This window comes from Chinchilla lanigera, unplaced genomic scaffold, assembly GCF_000276665.1.
Source record: "Chinchilla lanigera isolate Chin_1 unplaced genomic scaffold, ChiLan1.0 scaffold00010, whole genome shotgun sequence".
Taxonomy (NCBI): Eukaryota; Metazoa; Chordata; class Mammalia; order Rodentia; family Chinchillidae; genus Chinchilla; species Chinchilla lanigera.
In genome coordinates this window covers 23,145,896-23,165,331 of record NW_004955411.1, presented here as the reverse complement: position 1 = coordinate 23,165,331, position 19,436 = coordinate 23,145,896, and the positions used below count along the sequence as shown (strand labels likewise).

General features: G+C 36.5%; 1 protein-coding gene across 1 annotated transcript in view; it reads left to right on the top strand.

Annotated features, from left to right (window-relative positions):
- The window catches only part of Mms22l (MMS22-like, DNA repair protein), a 120,739-nt gene that overhangs the window by 80,610 nt on the left and 20,693 nt on the right, over positions 1-19,436 (top strand). The window contains exons 15-19 of the mRNA XM_005377795.2: positions 1,242-1,435; positions 5,860-6,010; positions 9,739-9,890; positions 11,414-11,556; positions 16,715-16,874. Coding sequence (XP_005377852.1) covers positions 1,242-1,435; positions 5,860-6,010; positions 9,739-9,890; positions 11,414-11,556; positions 16,715-16,874 — 800 coding nt within the window. The remainder of the gene's footprint in view (positions 1-1,241; positions 1,436-5,859; positions 6,011-9,738; positions 9,891-11,413; positions 11,557-16,714; positions 16,875-19,436) is intronic.

Sequence of the window (19,436 nt, the reverse complement as noted above, 5' to 3'; positions counted from 1 at the left end):
TAAATAAATTTTATTTTATTTATTGATTGGTTGATGGATTGATTGATTGATAGGATCTCACTGTGTATTTCATGCTAGCCTTCAACTCACTATGTAGCCCATGCTGGCCTTGAACTCACAGTGATCCTCCTGCCTTAGCCTCCAAAGTGTTGGGATTATAGGCATATACCACCATCCCTAATCAAGATAAGTTATTCTGAAACATCAAGAATAGTGTATTGGAATTAATATAATGTTTCTTTTTTTAAAGTATTGAGTTGTTTTCCTAGTGGAATGGTATTTCTGTCTAAGGAAGTCTTCTACTTTACTTCCACTGGTTATCGCTCACTGCTTTCTGTATAATAAAAGAAAGCAAATGGAAAGATGGCCCCCATGCAGTTATGTCCTCTCTCAGTTGATCTGGTACTGATATAAGCAGAGACAGGAATAATAGCATTGTTGTACATTTAATACAAGTTATTAACTGCTAGGTGCATTATGTAAATGCCTTCTCCTCCAGATCAATAAGGAAGTCTTAGTATTTTTCCCCTTCTACTTTAGTAATCTCAATTTCCTCTCTGCTTCTATTAAAGTGTAAAGATGTCTAAATTCTCACCTGATTTAAGAATAGAGATTAGATGATGATTTGAAATTTAAGGCAGTATTGAATTGTGTTTTATTATTTGATGAAGAGTAACTTTTTATTGTTGTTTTTTGTCTACTGTGTGAAAATGATTATGAATCTTTTTGTTCCAAGGTACTAAAACTGTAATATAGCACAGTTTTTAATACAAACACAGGGCTCTATCTTTCTTAAACAAGGAATTTTGTTAATTTAAAGTTCCACATATAAAGCAGATATACTTAATTTCCTCCTAATACATCTGTGTCCTAAAGCCCTCAGGAGAAAATGGTTCAAAAATTTGTTTTCATGTCTAGATTGTAAGTAAAATCACTTGTCATACATGAATTGCAAAATGCAGACCTTCATTCTGAAGCTGCCTGTTTCTCATTTGGATCTGACATATTAAAAAGCATATAATTAATGGTTGACATTAGTAATTAACATTAACTTTATGGTGCTTAATATGCCATCATTCATCCATCAAATAACCAGAAATGCATTATGTCTTGACATAAAGGTTTTAATTATATAAAACGGTCTTTCAGTTTTCATATGATATAAATGAAAAAGCCAAAAATGTATTTTAAAAAAATTTCTCTAAGCTTTGGGTGTTAGCTGTATTTTCATTTCTTTATAGGAGCTTTCATCAACAATTGTGTCAGGAGCTTCAAAAGGAGAATGTAGACCTTGTTGTGCAGTCTTCATTATTGGCTAAAGAGCGCCACCTTGCTGCAATTGCCAGCACACTATGGAAGCATTTCTTTTCATTTCTGAAGAGTCAGAGAATGGCGGAGATTGTGCCTCTCTCACAGCTTGCAGATGCAGCTGCAGGTCAGCATTAACTGTTAATTTGCTAATTCCTTCCTCTTTCCGCACGCTATTTCTCAGTATTTTCCTCCATTTGCTTTATAACTGTAATAAACATTGTGACAACCAGAAAGGTAAAATAAATTACATATTATTTGGAAACTAATTGTAGCATTCGATTATGTGTAGTTCAAGTAATTTTTTTTATTTTAAAGAGAATAAAAATTTTAAAAAGGAATAAAAATGATACAGCATTTCAGAACAAGATGATGGGAAATGAAAATGGTTGTTATATTGCATATTGTTATCTTCAAAGTAGTTTTCAGGTTTTACAAACATATCTAGGTATAAAATAACTTCAGCATCAGGAGGCTGAGTGAGATTAGAATGGCATTGAATATATAGAATGCTGTTGTTCTTATTTCTACCAGATTCTGTTTTAGGTATAATTTCTGCTTACTTTGATTATTGCCCTAGGGTCATGTACTTAAGATTTAGGAAACTCTAATACCTATGAAATTATAGGCAAGCTTTTGAATGTATGTGTTTATATGCAGTTTTCTAAGAATAGGTTATCTTCCTCAAAGGAATATTTTGCCCGAAATATGTTACAAAGTAGTAGAGTACATAGAGGTCAGTGTGGTTATGGCATGTGTAGCAGGAAAAACTTATGATATTGTGTGTGTTTTGAAAACCTAAGATCTAAGCAGATATTCACCTTACCTTGGTCTGAATGAGGAAAGCTGCGTCGAGCAACCATAGACTGTAAAAGACGGAAGAACATAAATGCAGGCAAATCTGGAATTCTGGTGGCGCTTCATATTTCTAAGACTTTACGGTGACAGATTGAAGTATTGTGACAGGGCAGTGGTTTCTAGCTACTGTAATATCTGTGAAAGGAAGTATTGATATTCAGTCAGTTGAAGCAAAACAATCATTAATAGCCAGTATGACTTATCTCTCTTATATTCATCATCCTATCTGCCGATCAGTCAACAGCAAAAATATTGCATCGGTTTACAAAACAAAGTGCATGGATTTTGAGATGATTCGAAATAAAGAGTTGATAGTTTAGGAGAGATGATTTTCCTTCATTTAAAACAAAGGCATCAAGTACCTACTTTTATAGGGCTCAGGGATATACTCATGAAATGAGCAGAAAAAGACTATCTATTGTTACAAAGATTATAGTCTATTGGAGGAGGGGACCAAAAATGAATAGGTTTAAATGTGTAATATTTTAAGCCAGGCACGATAGTGCATGCCTGTAATCCCAGCACTCGGGAGGCTGAGGCAGGAGGATCATGGCAAGTTTGAGACCAGCCTGGGCTACAATGTGAGCTCAAGGCCACCCTGAATTGCATACTGAGATCCTGTCTCAAAAAAACAAAAATAAATACATAAATAAATAAATAAATTTAAAAATGTGTAATATTTTAGACAGTGATAACGCTATGGAAAGAAACAGAAGTACAGAAGAAGATCGGATGGTGAGGCCAGAGGCAGGTTGTAATTTTAAATACAGTGGTCAGGAAGGCCCAAGTAAATAATATTTGAACAAAAACTTAAAAGAGGTAAGAGGTCATGCTAGCAGAAGACCAGAGGCAAGAGTATGCCTGGTGTGTTTGAAAAACTATAAGGAAGCAGTAACGGCTCGTAAGGAATAAAAAAGGGCAAGAGAAGTCAGAGATGTGATTAAGAAGTTTCAGAGAGCCGGTCTGCGTCCTACCTTGTAAGTGCACATAAAACTTTCGCTTTTGCATTGCAAGTAGAAACTGTTGCTAAGCTTTCAGCAGAGGAATGGTGTAGCCCTTCTGGCTGGTAAGTTACGATGGAGAAGAGAGGCAAGGGAGAAGTAGGGAGGCCAGGAAGGGAAATCGTGCAGCAACCAAGACCTGAGCATCTTGGCCTACTGTGGCTGCAGTAGAGCTGATGAGAAGGAGTCAAGATTTCCCATCTGAAAGTAGAGAGAACTCTTTTGAAGGTAGAGCTGATAGTATTTGCCAAGTAGATAAGGTAAGGATAAAGTAGTTAATGAAAGGAGTTAAGGGTCACTAGCCATTTGGTGAGACAGGGAAGACTGTAACGGAATGTGCAAGAGCACATTTTATCAGAGGAAGCTAATATTTTGTATTTTGGATTCTTTTTAAATGTCACTTATAATCTCAATAGCTGTGTTAAACAGGAAGCTGAATACTAAGTCTAGGGCTCAGAGAAGAGGTCTGAGCCGGAGATGTCTGCTGAGAAACTATCCATGTGTATGGAGCCTTCAGAGGCATGAATCTGGATGGAATCATCATCAGTATATATGGGTGAAAAGAGAGGCTGGAGGACTGTGCTGCCCCTTATTTCTATGTTAGCATTTATAAGATAAGGAGAGACAAGAAAAGAGTGTTGGTAAGAAAAAAACCAGGAAGTGTGGTGCCCTGGAAATCAGGAAGGGGAGATGCTCAGCGACACAGATGCTGCTGATGTGTCTGGTGAGATGAGGCCTGAGAACTACTTGTTGGATTTAAGAAGAATGTCAGTGGTGACCTTGAAGAGCAGGTTGGAGTAGTAGAGAATTAATGGAGTGACGGAAGATGATCCAAGAAAATATGTGTAAGGAATTGTAGACAACAAATGTTAGTAAATCTTTTTTAATGTTACTGCTTAAGAAAAATAGGGGTATGAGCTAGAGAAGGAAGTAGAGTCAAAGAGAAGGGTTTGTGTTTATTTAAAATAACATGGAAGAAATTTCAGCATATTTATAATGATTAATGAAAATGTTCCATGGTGAAGGAAAATTTGATGGTGCAAGGAAGTCACTTTAGTGTTTTAGTCCCATGAGAAAATGGGATCCCATAGAGGACTTGGTCTCCAATCTTTTCTGGTGGCAGAAGAGACGGCTGAGTGAATGGGCCATAGGCAGCTGGGTAAATGTGGTTGGAGCTTGGGATAGTTTTGTTTGTCTCATTTCCTCATAAAGTAGTAGGGAGGAAGGTGTAGTTGGGATTGGGGGACTATAAAGCACTATCTAAGCCATTAACTGAAGATGAGGAAACGGGAGGATGTGCCAGTGGTTGGTAAAGAAAGAATGTGAGCAGTAGTCCCCTTGGAGAATGGACTAGGAGAATATAGTATGAACAGTGGCCAGTTGTAATGGCCTACTGGAAGTTTATAGTCATAAATTTAAAACTAATCACACTTTTGTTCTCCCTTATTTGGTGCAGGTACATGTGTGTAAAAGGCTAAGAATTAGAATTAAATAAGTGAAATAGTGAATCAAAAAAGGAGCCAGGAAATTGGTGGTTTATACAATAAGCATAGTAATGGACCATGCCTAAAGAGGCACAGGAAGGCGTGAAGGCCAGGAGGGATTAGGAAAAATGTGTAGGCTCTATAGGTTGTAGGTCCTGATAGAATCAAAGACTTGTTGGAGTAGGGGGCAAAGCAAACTTGTTATCAAACAGTGGGGTACATAAAAGTCCAACTGTAGAGGGACTGGCCAGGGTTACTGGGTAGCACCATCATGTTAGTGAGTGGCTAAAGCAGAATGGAAGGATAGAGTCATTGAAGAAGAAGAGTTCTAAGAAACCTAGAGGCCAAACTACTAGAAGAAAAATCACAAAGGATTATGACAGGGTTGCTTTTGAAGAGAATAACAGCTCAATGTACAAGGAATGAGGTAAAAGGTGAAGTGGGAAACTAGGTGAGTGCAGCAAGAAGAGTTCATTGGCAGTATAATCTAATGATACATATGAGATTCAAGGCTAGGAGTTCTCGGAGAAGGAAGAATGATCTAGGAGTAGCAATCTGTACGTCAAGTGGTATGAGAGGGGGGGAGAATAAACTCAACATTTGAGGTAGCTGCATAGGAGGCAGTACTAAGTTGTAAAAGATTGATTGAGAAGCCTAAATTAATATAGTACATATTGAGTTGTTGAGTTCCTGAAAGATAATAAAATAAAATCTATTTGGTTAGCACCGTTAAAGAATTCTAGCTTCTAAACTGTGGGTTCTGAAGGAAGTAGGATATCATTGATTGTAAGGAGTCATTATTTAATAGAAGAGAATGTCCAGTGCCCAAGGTGGGGGTACATTTCTTAACTATGGTGAGTAGCCACTAAATTAGCTTACTTGGAGAAGTGTAGATGCTGGAAATATTTTTAAATGATCTTTGAATTATGATAGCGCATTAGCAGAAACCTCAGGCTTGATTTGAAGGAGCCATTATAGACACATACTGACAATACTGAGGTAGGTGCTTCTGTACCATTTCTTAGAAAGTAGGATGTTGATAACAGAAATTTCTTATGACAACATGAATTTAATTCAGTTTTAACTTTTTGTTTGATTTCTAAACATAACATTTTGTTATTTGGTATTTTTTATCACTATTAATATGATTTGGGGAAGAGAATTTTGAAATTTTTTCTCACCTCCGTTTTCTCTCATTTTAAATCTAGATTTTACTTTGCTAGCAGCGGACATGCCGAGCACAGCCCCATCAGACCTTCAGCCTCAGCCAGTTATATCAATAATTCAGATTTTTGGTTGGGATGATATCATCTGGCCCCAGCTTGTGGCAAGATATTTAAGTCATTTACTACAAAATAGGTGTGTGCCTTTATTTCAGACTTGCACAATAGATGAAAATCCTAATAGATCACTACCCTGGGAAGGTTAAGAATGTTTATAAATGAGAACTGATCATTATCATATATACTCTGGCTTTGGCAGTTTTTTGCTTTCAGATTATCTTTTGACTATAGTAATCACAGGAAAGCTATGTTTAGTAGCTTTCTTTCTTTCTTTTGGGGGGGGTTAGTGATGCTGGGTAAGCCTTTTCAAAATTTTTACAGACTTCTGTTACTATTATCATAAGGTGATCTTATATTTGCCATTGTGAAAGGCATGATATAATATCATACCTTGCTATTCTACTGCTTTGAAACTACCCAAATTTGATGTTCAACACATTTTGACGTGAAAATTTTGTCTTGGTACTCGTGTTCGTTTGGTATTCCATGCACAAGTAGAACTTAGCCATGTTGATTGCATTGTGTTTCACTACCTTCCCCAGCTATTTCAGTTGCTTTTCTCATTGCTAAGACCAAATACTTGACACCCACAGTTAAAGATGAAAGGTTTATTTGACTCACAGTTTGTAGAGGTTTCAGTCCATAGTCAGCTGTCGCCAAGGTAGGGTGGCATGGCAGAGGGACATTGCAAAGGAAAAATAGTCCATGGCCAAGCAGGGCAAGCAGAAGATAGCTAGCAGTAAAGTAGCAACCATTAAGCAACAAGCAAACGCACTAGCCCTCTCCTTGTCCCTTATATTTTACCCCAGGTAGATAATACTCACACCCAGAGTAGGGCACCCTTAATCCTTAATCCTACCCGGAACTATGCCCAACCAATCAGTGGATTAATTTAGTAATTACACACCCTTAATCCCAACAACACACTCTAGATCCACACTCTAGGCCCCTCAGAAAAAGGCCCACCTATGACCACATGAGGCTTTCAGGGGACATCTAGATACAAACCATAACACCAGCCAAAGCAATCTGGTATTCATCATCATTGGTACTTGTTGTGTACCCCAGAACCAATGGCCAGTAGCCAAGGTACAACTGTAGTTAAAGTTAGAGTAGAAATTGTAGAGTTCTTATCGGATAACCTGATTCTTTTTTTTTTTTGTTTTTGTTTTTTTTTGTTTTTTCTCCGGTACCAGGAACCGAACTCACGACCTTGCGCTTGCCAGGCAGGCGCTTTGCCACTGAGCTAAATCCCCAGCCCCCGGATAACCTGATTCTTAATAATGGCTCAGCTAAATGTTACCAGGTTTTGAGCTGCTCGCCTCTTCCTCTTGAGTTAGATTCCAGGTTCTTCTCATCTTAAAGAGTTGGATGAAATGAGGCCCCTCACTCCCCCAAAAAAGTGGAAGTTTTTTTTTGAGAAAGTAAAAGCAAAGACTAGGGGAGAAATTGGCTCTGCAGAGTGAGATTGAGCTGAGTAAAGAGAAAAAGAGGGTAACAGTAAAAATAAAAGTACGTGCTGTGTCTGGGAAATGCAGCCTGGGCTATCATGGAAAGTTATGATATCAAGGACTTTGTGGGTCGCCTTTCCTATTGGGCTGTCCATATCTCAAGGAAACCCATGGGAACTTCTACATATAGGCCCTGAGAGGCAGTGCCTCAGGCTGATATCACATCTAGGTCATCCTATTGAAAACTGGTCCCAGTTCTCATGAGAAGTCCACATGCAGGGCTTCGGGAACTGTTCTGCACCGTGTTTCCAGAATCTTTATAATTAACAAGTCACACCTACTTACCCAGCCAGCTTTGCCATACCCCAGTCTCCTATCTTAGATTGATCAGCATACTTAAACAAGAATGTCAAAATGTGGGGAAATGAAATGAATATACAAACCCAAGAGGCCAATGTAATTCCTTTTTTTTTTTTTTTTTTTCTGATCTTTTAGAGACAGGGTCTTGCCATGCAATTGAGGCTGGCCTTGAGCTCACTTTGTAATCCACGCTGGTCTCAAACTTGCGAAGATCCTCCTGCCTCAACCTCCCAAGTACTGGGATTACAGGCATGTGCCACCACCCCCAGTGCCAGTGTAGTTCTTGCCTAAGCTGCCAGTCAGTGAAAATGAAGACACATGAAGTTAGTAAGGTAGTTCTTTTTCTAAGAGGTTCATTAACCAAAGTCATTAAGCATATACTGTCTTGTTAGACTTTTAGTTGTAAAGTAAGGGAATTAAACTTCAGTTGAATTTATTTTTAGATCCCTTCTAGCTTGAAAATTCTACAGTAATACTGAACATTTATATTAGTTATTAACCATGAGTTGAAATTTGAAATAATTTTTTTAAAAATAGTATTGGTTTGTTAATAACAGTTGAAGGAACTGAAACAAAAAGGTGTTAAATAACTTGGGGGAAAGTTATATAGGTAATAACCAATATGTGTTCTTCTGTATTATGTACTTTTATAAAAGACAACTTCTGTTTTGGATATTTCAAAGATTTTTAAAGGTGTGATACACACATATAGTTAGTATATGTTTCACACACACATACATATAGTTAGTATATGTTTGCGATACATGATAAGTATTTTCATTGTGGGGAATTGCTATATATACTTGCCGCATCTTGGTCCTTTTTACTTCCCTTTCTCCTGTCCTTCCTTGCACCTCCCCATCCCCAGAACCTCTCTTCTCATTCCTACAAAGCCTACCTCCCTGTTTTCTCACATCCGTCTTTTATTTTGCTCTTTAAATTGTTTATACTTTGTTTCTCGTATAAGAGCAAACAGTGATATTTAACCTTGGGTGTCTGATTTATTTCACTTAGCGTTATGGTCTCCAGATGCATCCACTTTCCTACAAATGACTCAGATTTATCCTTTATAGTAGAGTAGTATCCCATTGTGTATGCATACTACGTTGTCTTTGTCCGTTTATCCGTTGATGGCCATATAGGCTGTTTCCAAGATTCAGCTGTGATGAGTCGTTCTGTTATAAAAATGGGTGATTTATATCTATTTTTTAAAAAGTTTTACATGCACTTTATTGTTAGGGTTTTTTTTTTTTTTTTTTTCCTCCGGTACCAGGAACCGAACTCACGGCCTTGCGCTTGCCAGGCAGGCGCTTTTGCCACTGAGCTAAATCCCCAGCCCTATTGTTAGGTTAAAATCATCCCTGTTCTGTCTTTTCCCTCTTTAGAAAGCAAATTTAGCTAGATCATTGGCTTCATAGAAACTGTTTTTCAGATTTCTGGACGATATTATTTTGGAATTCTATGTGAGGTAATCTTTGTTGCATGTGGAATGGAGAAGCAGAAAAGGATGGAACTGATCAGGAGATACAGGGAGAAGTATATTTTGTCTTTAATTTTTTTTTCCCAAATAGTCAGGACCCCTTCTCTGTGTAGTTACTCCAAGGGCCACTGTTTTCTTTTACTTACCTCTTCCTTCATTTTGATATCACTTAGTGAGTTATATGCCCCTAGCTTTTCCCATATTTCATCATGTTGTTTCTCTAACATTTGCTGTGGCCTAAGCCTACATATATGCCATCAGTGGCAGAAGGAAAGTTAAAAATTTGACTATTGCAAAAGAAAACAAGAATATTTTAGGTTCTTTTCTGTATAATTCTAGAACATTCATTTTTGGCAATGCATGCCTTTATTAGTGTATTTCTCTAAAAATAGGTGAGATCAAGGAAGGGTTTGTGAGATGTGTTAAAATTCGTTTCTTTACTTAATCTTTGTGTTTAAGGAATATGTTGCCATTTTAATTTTTGCTTGAATTCTCACCAACTTCTTTTCACAGCACATTATGTGAAGCACTTTCTCATTCAGGCAATGTATCTTTTCAATCCTCAACTATAAGATCATGGATCCGTTGTGTTTTGCAAATGTATATAAAAAACCTCCCTGGGCCTGATGATTTGTTTGTTGATATGAATCCTGAACAAGCAGTTGGTAAGTAAGTAGTGCATACTTATTTTTGATTGGAGAATGGGAGGGTGGTAACTGTTGAAAGCCTTGTGCTTTCTAGATTATTTCTTATATAAATTAAAGAAATATAATTATGAATATAAGTAGAAATTTGTTTCCTTTTGTATCCTGCTCCTTTTTCTTGATATTCTTACTACATATGACAAATATTCCCTTTTATAAAGATAAAAGAACTTTCCTTGGAAGCCAAAAGAAGAACTTGCTTCTCAGGTGACAAGTGATTATTTTCTTTAATCCCAAATAAACTGATCTTATAAAAAAGTGGAAGTCTAAATAACCAGATGTCGGGCTGGGACTATAGCTCAGTGGTATAAGCACCTGCTTGGCAAGCAGATGGTCCTGAGTTCAATTCCTGGTACCAACACCCCCGCCAAAAAAAAAAACAAAACAAACTAAATAACCAGATGTCATAATGTGAATACCCTAAAAAAGAAATATCCAATTATGAATAATTTTCTCATTTTTATTAGATATTTTACCTGTCTTATGCTGTACTATTATCATTGAGTGATACTTTTTAAAAAATACTCCATACAGTTCTGTCTTCTGTAGTATATCCCTTTTCTGAAAGCTCTTGTGCATAGTCATTTATAAATTTCACAAAGTCTGGCCTGAACAAATGCTCTAAATTTTCTTTGTTGCTTATTACATCTGTTGGCTTTATATGAATAACTTTTAGAGCTATGATGTTCATGAGAGCAATCTCCTTCACTGTTTTAATTTTACTGCAATTTAAATTTTAAAGGAAAGCGTATGAGGATTGCTACATTCTTTGCATGTATGTACATATAGCATATGTAAAATTTTATTTTATTTTATTTTATTTTAAAGATAAAAGGAGGGAAACATTAACAGACATACAACATTTTACAACATATCACAAGCACAATACAGACAATACAGAGTTACAAACAAAGTGGTAGGGAATTAACAATGGTGGTTGTATTACATATTGATATCTTCAAAGTGGCTTCTCATGAAAACAGATATAGACATGCAATACTGGTCAACCAAAGACTCATTGACAGTTTCTTTCAGCATAGAAATAGAAGACAGAAGAACAACCATGTTAACTATCCTGTATATACATACATACAAAATTTCTCCTTCTTTCCCTTCTCTTTTCCCACATCCCAGAAGCCCTTTACTCTTCGGTGGTTTCTTATCATTTCACAGTGTCTATCATACCTCCGAGTTTAACTTAACTCTTTCAAGTTTTACACTAGTGACACAATGCGGTGCTTGCACATGTATGTTTGATTTATTTGACTTATGAGTATGGTCTCTAGTTGTGACCATTTAAATATAAAGGCTTCGAGTTTATCTTTCTTTATAGCTGAGTAATATTCCATTATATAAAAGTACCATAATTTTCTTATCCAATTCTTGGTGGACGGACTTTTGGGTTGCTTCCACATTTTAGCAATTATATGTAAAATTTTAAACTTTATAAGTTTATCTAAGAGACAAATATTTTATTTTAACAGAAAAAGACTACATGGAACAGTTGGCTGAACTGACAAGGTTAATATTTAAACTCTCAGAAGTAAAGCATATTTTCTCACAGGCCCAAGTCGAATGTTTACCCACCCCAGAAGATCCTAAAAAAGCACTTGTTCAGTTCCTGGAGGTATTTTTCATTTATTAATTATCCAGATTAGTTCCAGTTATTTTCCAGAAAATACATTGTTTTAAATTGCATTATATTACAGGTCACCTGCTATTGTGAAGTTCTAGAGGAAGAAAAATGTGAATCTAAAACATAATACAAAATACTCTTAAAGATGGCAGAAAGTTTATATTTAATGTAGAATAATAAAATTAAAGATACTACATAAAAACTTTATCCATGGTCAACTAAAACTAGAAAAGTATTGTATTGCTGAAATTTTAGATGAGCATATTCTTCAGGTACTTGGGGACTAAATGTATACATATAGGGTCCATAATAGTTTCTGCTGAATATTACCATTCTGTTCTATGCATGGTAATTATAGGTACCAACTACTGTGTATGTAGTATGAGTGGGACTTTAAAATCTAATCCATTTGTTTTGTTTTCCCCATAATAATTCCACTCAGAATTTCATTTTTAGTTATTAGTTTGAAAGGGACATATTTTGTATGATAGCATTTGTTTTGTAAGCCCAGTTGAGGTTCTTAATATTTTTTGGATTAGTGTCTTTTGTAAGTTATTTACAGTAAGATTTAGTTTATTTTTCTCCAAAATGGTCTGTAGTAAGTACACTGAAAAGAAATACATATAGTAAGCCTTTTCATAAGTGTTAATTCTTCCTTGTGTTTCCATTAAGTTTAAAGTATAATGATACAACAATTAGAGATGTCCTATTAACGCTAACAGCATTTAATAACAGGATATGTAGGTATAAAATACACATTTCTGTTGAACATTTTAATTGTTCACTGACTGTCAAGCCTCAATTAGGCAAAAACTATGGTGTGCAAGCAGCTATACTAGAGATGTCCTATAAATCCTAACAGTATTTAATAATAGAATTTGTGGGTGTAGAGTACACGTTTCTGTTCAACACTTTAATAACTCACTGACTCTCAAGACTCAGTTAGTCAAAACCCTATGGTGTGCTAGGAGCTGTACTAAACCAGAAAAGGAGGTAGAAGTCAAGCTTTCAATTGGTAGTTTTCAGTCTTCCCTAATTTAATCCAGCCCGAACTGTTTTCCTTTATCACTAAACAGAAGTCCAATGTACTATCCATTGCACTACACAGCCAGATTTCTTTTTATCACTAAGCAGATGACAGCTCCCCTACCCCCAATGTTTCCCTTAAATACTAGATAGTATTATCTAGGACTTCTAAGAGATTTTTAAAACCAAATATGTTGTAGAACTTTTACTTGTCAGAGAACACAAGTCATATACTGATGTTGAAATAATAATACAAAGCATTACATGCTTAGTACTAATTTGTTGATAGATCACTTCATAGGGAACGAATTTTAAGCATCTTGTTGTGAGATGTTTAGAATTTACCCCATGAAGATTTTTAAATAAATATGACTTGATCAAATGACTTACAATTAAAATTAGTAGCAGTGTAAATTAAAGGTACAAGGTACCTATTGGTCTGAAACTAGTGAGGTTCAGAAAGAATTTAAGATTGAGTGATTATAGGATTTGTGGATGGATATGAAATAAATACTGCATTTAACTAGAAAAGTGATTGATGCCTTAATTAGAAAGGAAAACATGATGTAGAGTGGAGCTGAAGGAGGAGAGGAATTCCCTTGTAAGCTTATTGAGTTAGAAGCCAGATCAGGGGTCTCTAAGATCATCTCCGGGTTCTGTAATTCACTGAGAAGACTCATGGAACTTAGCATACAGTTGTACTCAAAGCTGTGACCTGTTACAGAAAAGGGACGCAAAGCATAAACAACAAAGGCAAAAGGTGCATGAAATCTAGAGAATCCCAGCATAGCTTCTGAGAGATTTTTCCCAGGGAAGTTACACAGGAGGTACTTAATTCTTCTAACAAGGAATTGTGACAAGAGATGAAGGATTGTCTATCAGAGAAGCTCATTAGCAACTCAGGGTCCATGGTTTTTATTTAGTGGAAGCTGATTACATACACCCCACCTTGCCTCGCCCTTGCAGAATTGCAGAAGGAAAGCAGGTATTTACCATAAGCTGTATTGTTTTCACAGGTGTTTTAGGTACAGTGAACCATTTCTAGGGAATAGTATGAAGCCTCTTAAATCGCAAGCCCCCCAAATGCCAGCCAGTGCATGACCACACAAACAGATGTTTTTAAGGATATCAGTGTAGGGCCTGCTATATTAATGCTCTTCTTCACAGAAATGATGGTATGATGTATAAATAGTAGTAGTCAAAGTACTAAGGAATACATGCTTTTAACCAAGCACACTTGTCCATACCTGCAGTCCTGCTACTTCAGAGAATGAGGCAAGAGGATGGCAAAGTTGAAGCCATTTGGAGTGATTTAATAAGACCCTGTCAGAAAATAAAAAATTTTCTTTAAAAAAGGCTGGGGATGTAGCTCAGTGAGAGGTCCTGGTCAGGTTCAGTCCCCAGTGCCTGACAAAAGAGGAAAGAAATAAAGCACATCTTTTAGTCTGAGAATATTAAAACTAAAGAGAGAGAAATTGATATGCTTAGGGTGCTGATGTTCCAAAGTATAGTTCATAGATTCCTGGGTGTTACTGATACCTTTTCAAGAGGTTCTACCAGCTCAAAACCATACCAACATTTGCAAATAGCACAGAAATTGTGGTGTAAATCAACGTTGTGACCTGAGGTTATACTTGTATCTCTCATAATTTATACTTTCATGCAATCACAGAGGGAGGGGAGAACCAGTTAAGGACATCATTAATGAAGTAGTAAAGTTTAATTTTACTAGATTTTGACCCTTGAGTACATATCTATTTGTATTCTGTGAATGACAATGCAAAGTACACTTAAAGCACCCTTGCTGCTTTCCAAAGCATCGTGGTTTTCTGATTATTTGACTGGAAGTTAAAGTGACTGCTTTTATCTTGAAAGAACAACTGACAAAATATGGTTACTCAGACTAGGATATATGGCAGACATTTCTTCAAAATGAGTGAAGGAAAGAAACCTATCACTTCAAAGAGAACTGACAGTTTGTGTTGCTAATAATATAATTTGAGCTTTCAAGAAAATTAGAATTTTGGAAAACTTGTATTTTTCATTGTGAGCTTGAGAGATTCTTGATACTTAAAGAATTTTCTGATGTGAAAGGCAGTGGTATTAATGCATGCGATTTTTTTCCAATATGGATAATGAAATGTCAACATTGGGAAGCTATGTAATTCAGTAAATCATAATTTTCCAAATGACAGATAGAGGCTTTTTAACAGGCATTCATGAGTAAAAAATTGACTCAAAGTATAAGATACTCCCAGTCCTCTGAATGTAGCAGAGTATAAAATGTTCATTTACTTTAATTTCAGATTCCATGGTGCCTCAGATTCCATGGTGCCTCACATTCCATGACTTAGCTACGACTAGCCTCCAAGAAGTACAGCTTGTCAAGTTATGGTGTAATAACAAGGAGAAATTTCCACAGTAATGAGAAATCTGTCAAATTTCTTCCAGCTGGACATATAGCTCAGCGTTAAGAGTACTTGACTAGCATGTGCAGGGCCCTGGGTTCAGTTGAGTCCTGAGATAGAGAGAGGAGGTTCAAGCGGGAAGTGTGTGCAGAAATAGAATCTAGCTATCTTCAGTTACCTGCACAAAGTTCTCATATGGCATATAGCAAAACTTAATAATAAAAAACTTGTCAAGATCCTCATCTTTCCAGTGTGTGAAGAGGAGCTGATATCAGAAAGTTTGAGGACTTCTAATCAAGGGAAAAGAAGTTTAGAGAACAAAAGGCAAAGAACGAAACAGAGAAGAAAGAATTAATCAGATAGATCTTTTACTTCTTTTCTGTTCATATCCTGTCACTTTGGTTCCTTTTTCTTCGTTCCGCACTTTATCAACAGCATAGCGAGTTTTAAAGTTAGCCTCGATAACTTGTCTTAGACCCTCATTTCAGAGCTTCTCCTGTACTTTGCAGTTGTCATTGCTTTGGTCTGTTTCTCTCACTTTTGTAACTAAGTCCTGAATGAGGCATTGTGTAAAGTATCTTGAAAGTTTTTTGGCTGCCACCACCTGCCCCTCCAGTTCGTGAGTAACTGCAGTAGGACTTTCTACTCCCTTTTTCCCCAAGTACCACCTCTTCTCAAGGTCACATAGGCTCCCTTCACCTTAATTAGACCACTTGAAGCCTCATTTCAGTCCCTCAACAACATCCTACTGTCTGGCATCTTTTGTCTTCTGGTCGGACCTACAGCCCTCTATGTAGGCTCCATGCAGCCAGCTGCTCTCCGTCTTTGGTCTCACCTCTGTGAGCTGTGTGGGCAGACGCTGTGTAACTACCCCGGTACAGAACACTGGTGCCATTCTTCATCCAATTTAAGTTATTCAAGTTCATCCTGAGTTTCCAAAAATGATTTGGAAACTTTACCACTATCTACAGACTTTCTAACCCAGTTCTAGACAGTCTTCTTTTGTTCCTTTTATGACTTTTTAATTCTTGCTTATTTTCACCTTCCTGAGTTTATCCTCATATTTACTTCCCATCCTCTTTTTCCCTCTTTACTGTTCTTTTCCTGCCTCCCTCAGATTTCTGTCTACACCTCTCCACTTTGCCATCTCTACCCTCTGCCACATCATTCTTCCTTTTTTTTTCCCCATTGAGAAAGTTAAGCTAGCAGCTGATGGCTTATAAAAACGATTATGAGAGTAGGGGGAATCTATTGTATCATAAAGCTGAACTTTATACAGGTTTTACTTGTAAGATTTGGGTACAGGCTTTCCTTGTAGGAATTTGGAGATTTAGAAGTCCGAGCCATGCTAGAAACATCATGAGCCAACTTGTTTCAAGTCTCGGTGCGATTGGGTTATAAGCTTTTTGTACTAAAGTGCCATGTTTCTTTTCAGCGTTATTTTGCTGAGTCAGACTTTGTGTACATAATTGTTGGTGAATTGATTTTTTTTTTATTCCTTTAACATTTATTTTATTTAAAAAAAAGGCAAGACTTAATTCTTTTCACTTGAATTTTAATTGCAGTGAGCCTTTATTGGAAAGTTAAGGATGAAGGCCTGAGTGTAAGGTGTGTGTATGTGTTTGTGTGTGTGTGTGTGAAGAGACAGAGAAAATAAATTTGTCACAGTTCTGAATAAAACTTAGAAAGTTCAATAATGTTTCCTTTATTTATAGGCTGTTGGTATAACTTACAGAAATCTTCAGACGCTTTCTGATAAATCTGCCATGGTCACAAAGTCCTTAGAATACCTTGGTGAAGTATTAAAATACATAAAACCTTACTTGGGAAAAAGAATTTTCAGTGCAGGGCTGCAGCTGACTTACGGGATGATGGGTATGTATTTCTAACATTATTTTGCTAGTAACATTTCCTTAGGTTGGTTTGAGCCTACAGGATCAAGACAGACAGGACTATAATGGAAAAATCATTTATCCTCCATGAAGTATAAGAATAATCTGAAATACAATGATTAAATTTAAAATAATTCATGTCAGTCTACAAATGTTTGCTGTATTTGTGTTAAAATTATGATGAATACAGAAAATATACAAAGACCAGTCCCTAGCAGTAGTTCGTTGTGCCTTGCATTGGAAATACCTAAATAACTAAAGTGGACTGTTTATTAATGTTTATCTGTGCTTTGTCAGAATTAAATACATCAGAAAACTATCACTTCCTTTCATTTTTATAGTCTACTCTGTGTGAAGGAGGTCAGGGGAAGATTTGAAACAGCATTAGATATTTATGTTTTAAATCCTGTGTCATACAGTGATCTCTTTTCAAAAAGAAATCTTTTCTCTGTGCCTGTTCAGTGACAGTGGAGTTCATTTTTCTTTAGGAAATCAGTAATTTGAATGTCTTTGTTCACTAAAACCATGTTGCTAACCAAAATAGGAACTGGATAAAGGTACGTGAGAAAGATTTTCTTAGAAGTTTTTATATAGAATTTTAAGTTTGGGGGCTTTTTTTATTTCTCTATGACCAAAACCTTATATCTATTCCCTTTAATCTTGTGAATGTATAAATAAACCTGATTTGGGTTGTCTGAAACCTTTTATCTTTGTTGTGAAAGATAAAGGAGAACGTGAAAAATGTATAAATATGGATGATGTAGAATGTAGTGAAAGCAATTCAGACATCTTAATTTTGAGAGAAGTATAAGTGGAAATTTATTGTAAATTTAACGTAGTGAAATCTAGATTAGTAAGTATTTCAGCTTTTAGGAATATAGTTTAGGCTTATAAATTAATAAGCATTTAAGCTTATTAATCTTTAAAAATATTTTCTAATGTTTCCAGGTTTACATTTTTGCCAAGCTACATGTGTGATTATAGGGTATATCTTTACATTTAAGAATATATGATTGTCTTATCAGGAACTATAAGATCACATTTTGATTAGTGATAATGTAGAACTAGGGCAGAATTTTACTAATGAAGAATTAAGGACCTTCTTTGTCCTGTCCTGCTGCCTTGCCGGTTTTCAACTTTTTTTGGTATGGGGAATCAAACTCAGGACCTTGGGCTTGCCAGGCAGGCACTTGTGCTGAGCTATATCCCTGACCCTGATTTTCAATGTAATGGCAAATAGATGTGTATTTATCATGGTTTGTGTCTAGATGTACCCTCAAAGCCTTATGTAGTCATGCAGCAGGCTTTTAGAGTTTATGATTGATTCATGGTCCCACGCTGGGATTATGGGTGTGAGTGCTACACCTGCCCTGGGATGGGTAGCTTACATACAATATAAGGGAGGGGAAGAGGCTTACCCGCTGCCACTCTTCCCTTTTTGCTCTTGCTGCTTTTGCTATTTTTGGCCACCATGAACTGTTTCTCTCTGCCATGTGCCACTTTCCCTTGGAGCCAGCCGAGTATGGACTGAAACTTTTCCACAAACTGTGACCTAAATAAACCTTTGCTTCCTTAATTCTGGGCATCAGGTATTTTGTGCCAGTAATGAGAGAAAAGTAACCAAGACAGTATACTTTCTTTTGCCTAGGTCTCAAAGACTGGAAATAAAGCATGTAGCTAGTGTTGCCCATTTATTCATTAGAAAGCAGGAATAAATAACTTTCTGAAAAAAAAAAAAAAATAGAGACAAAGCAGGACAGGAAGGACAGACAATCAAGGAGCCCAAATCTATCTGGGAATGTGAACAAGGTGGAGACAACTGAGTGGGCACTGCAAGGTCACAGGCAGAATTTAAGAAACAAAAGCAAAAGAGGAAGAATTACCAGAGATGGAGAGGGTCAAAGGAAAAGGCCTAGAAACAGACAGTATGAAACACGAGGAGTGAGAAACATTATTGAACTTTCTAAGTTTTATTCAGAACTGTGACAAATTTATTTTCTCTGTCTCTTCACACACACACACACAACCTGATTTGAAATGTCACGGTTGAGATATCATAACTAGTTGAAGGAAAGAGTTAATCACTAACACTATGATTATTTACCTTGCCATTTCCTAACTAGGGATACCTGCTGTTCACTTGCAAGGCTGCTAGTGGAAGGCACAAAACTCTGATAAAAAAAATCACAGTCTGTGCTAAGGGAAGCATCTAGGATCCTAGTTATAATTCAGTAATTTCTGAAGGCAGGATTGGTCCATAAGTAATATTCTCAACTTCTTTCCCATTATTTTCTTCTGTTGGGGGATTTAGGGAAAAGAGTGTTGTGTTTTGCTTTGATTTGGTTTGGCTTTCTCACTCCTCGTGTTTCATACTGTCTGTTTCTAGGCCTTTTCCTTTGACCCTCTCCATCTCTGGTAATTCTTCCTCTTTTGCTTTTGTTTCTTAAATTCTGCCTGTGACCTTGCAGTGCCCACTCAGTTGTCTCCACCTTGTTCACATTCCCAGATAGATTTGGGCTCCTTGATTGTCTGTCCTTCCTGTCCT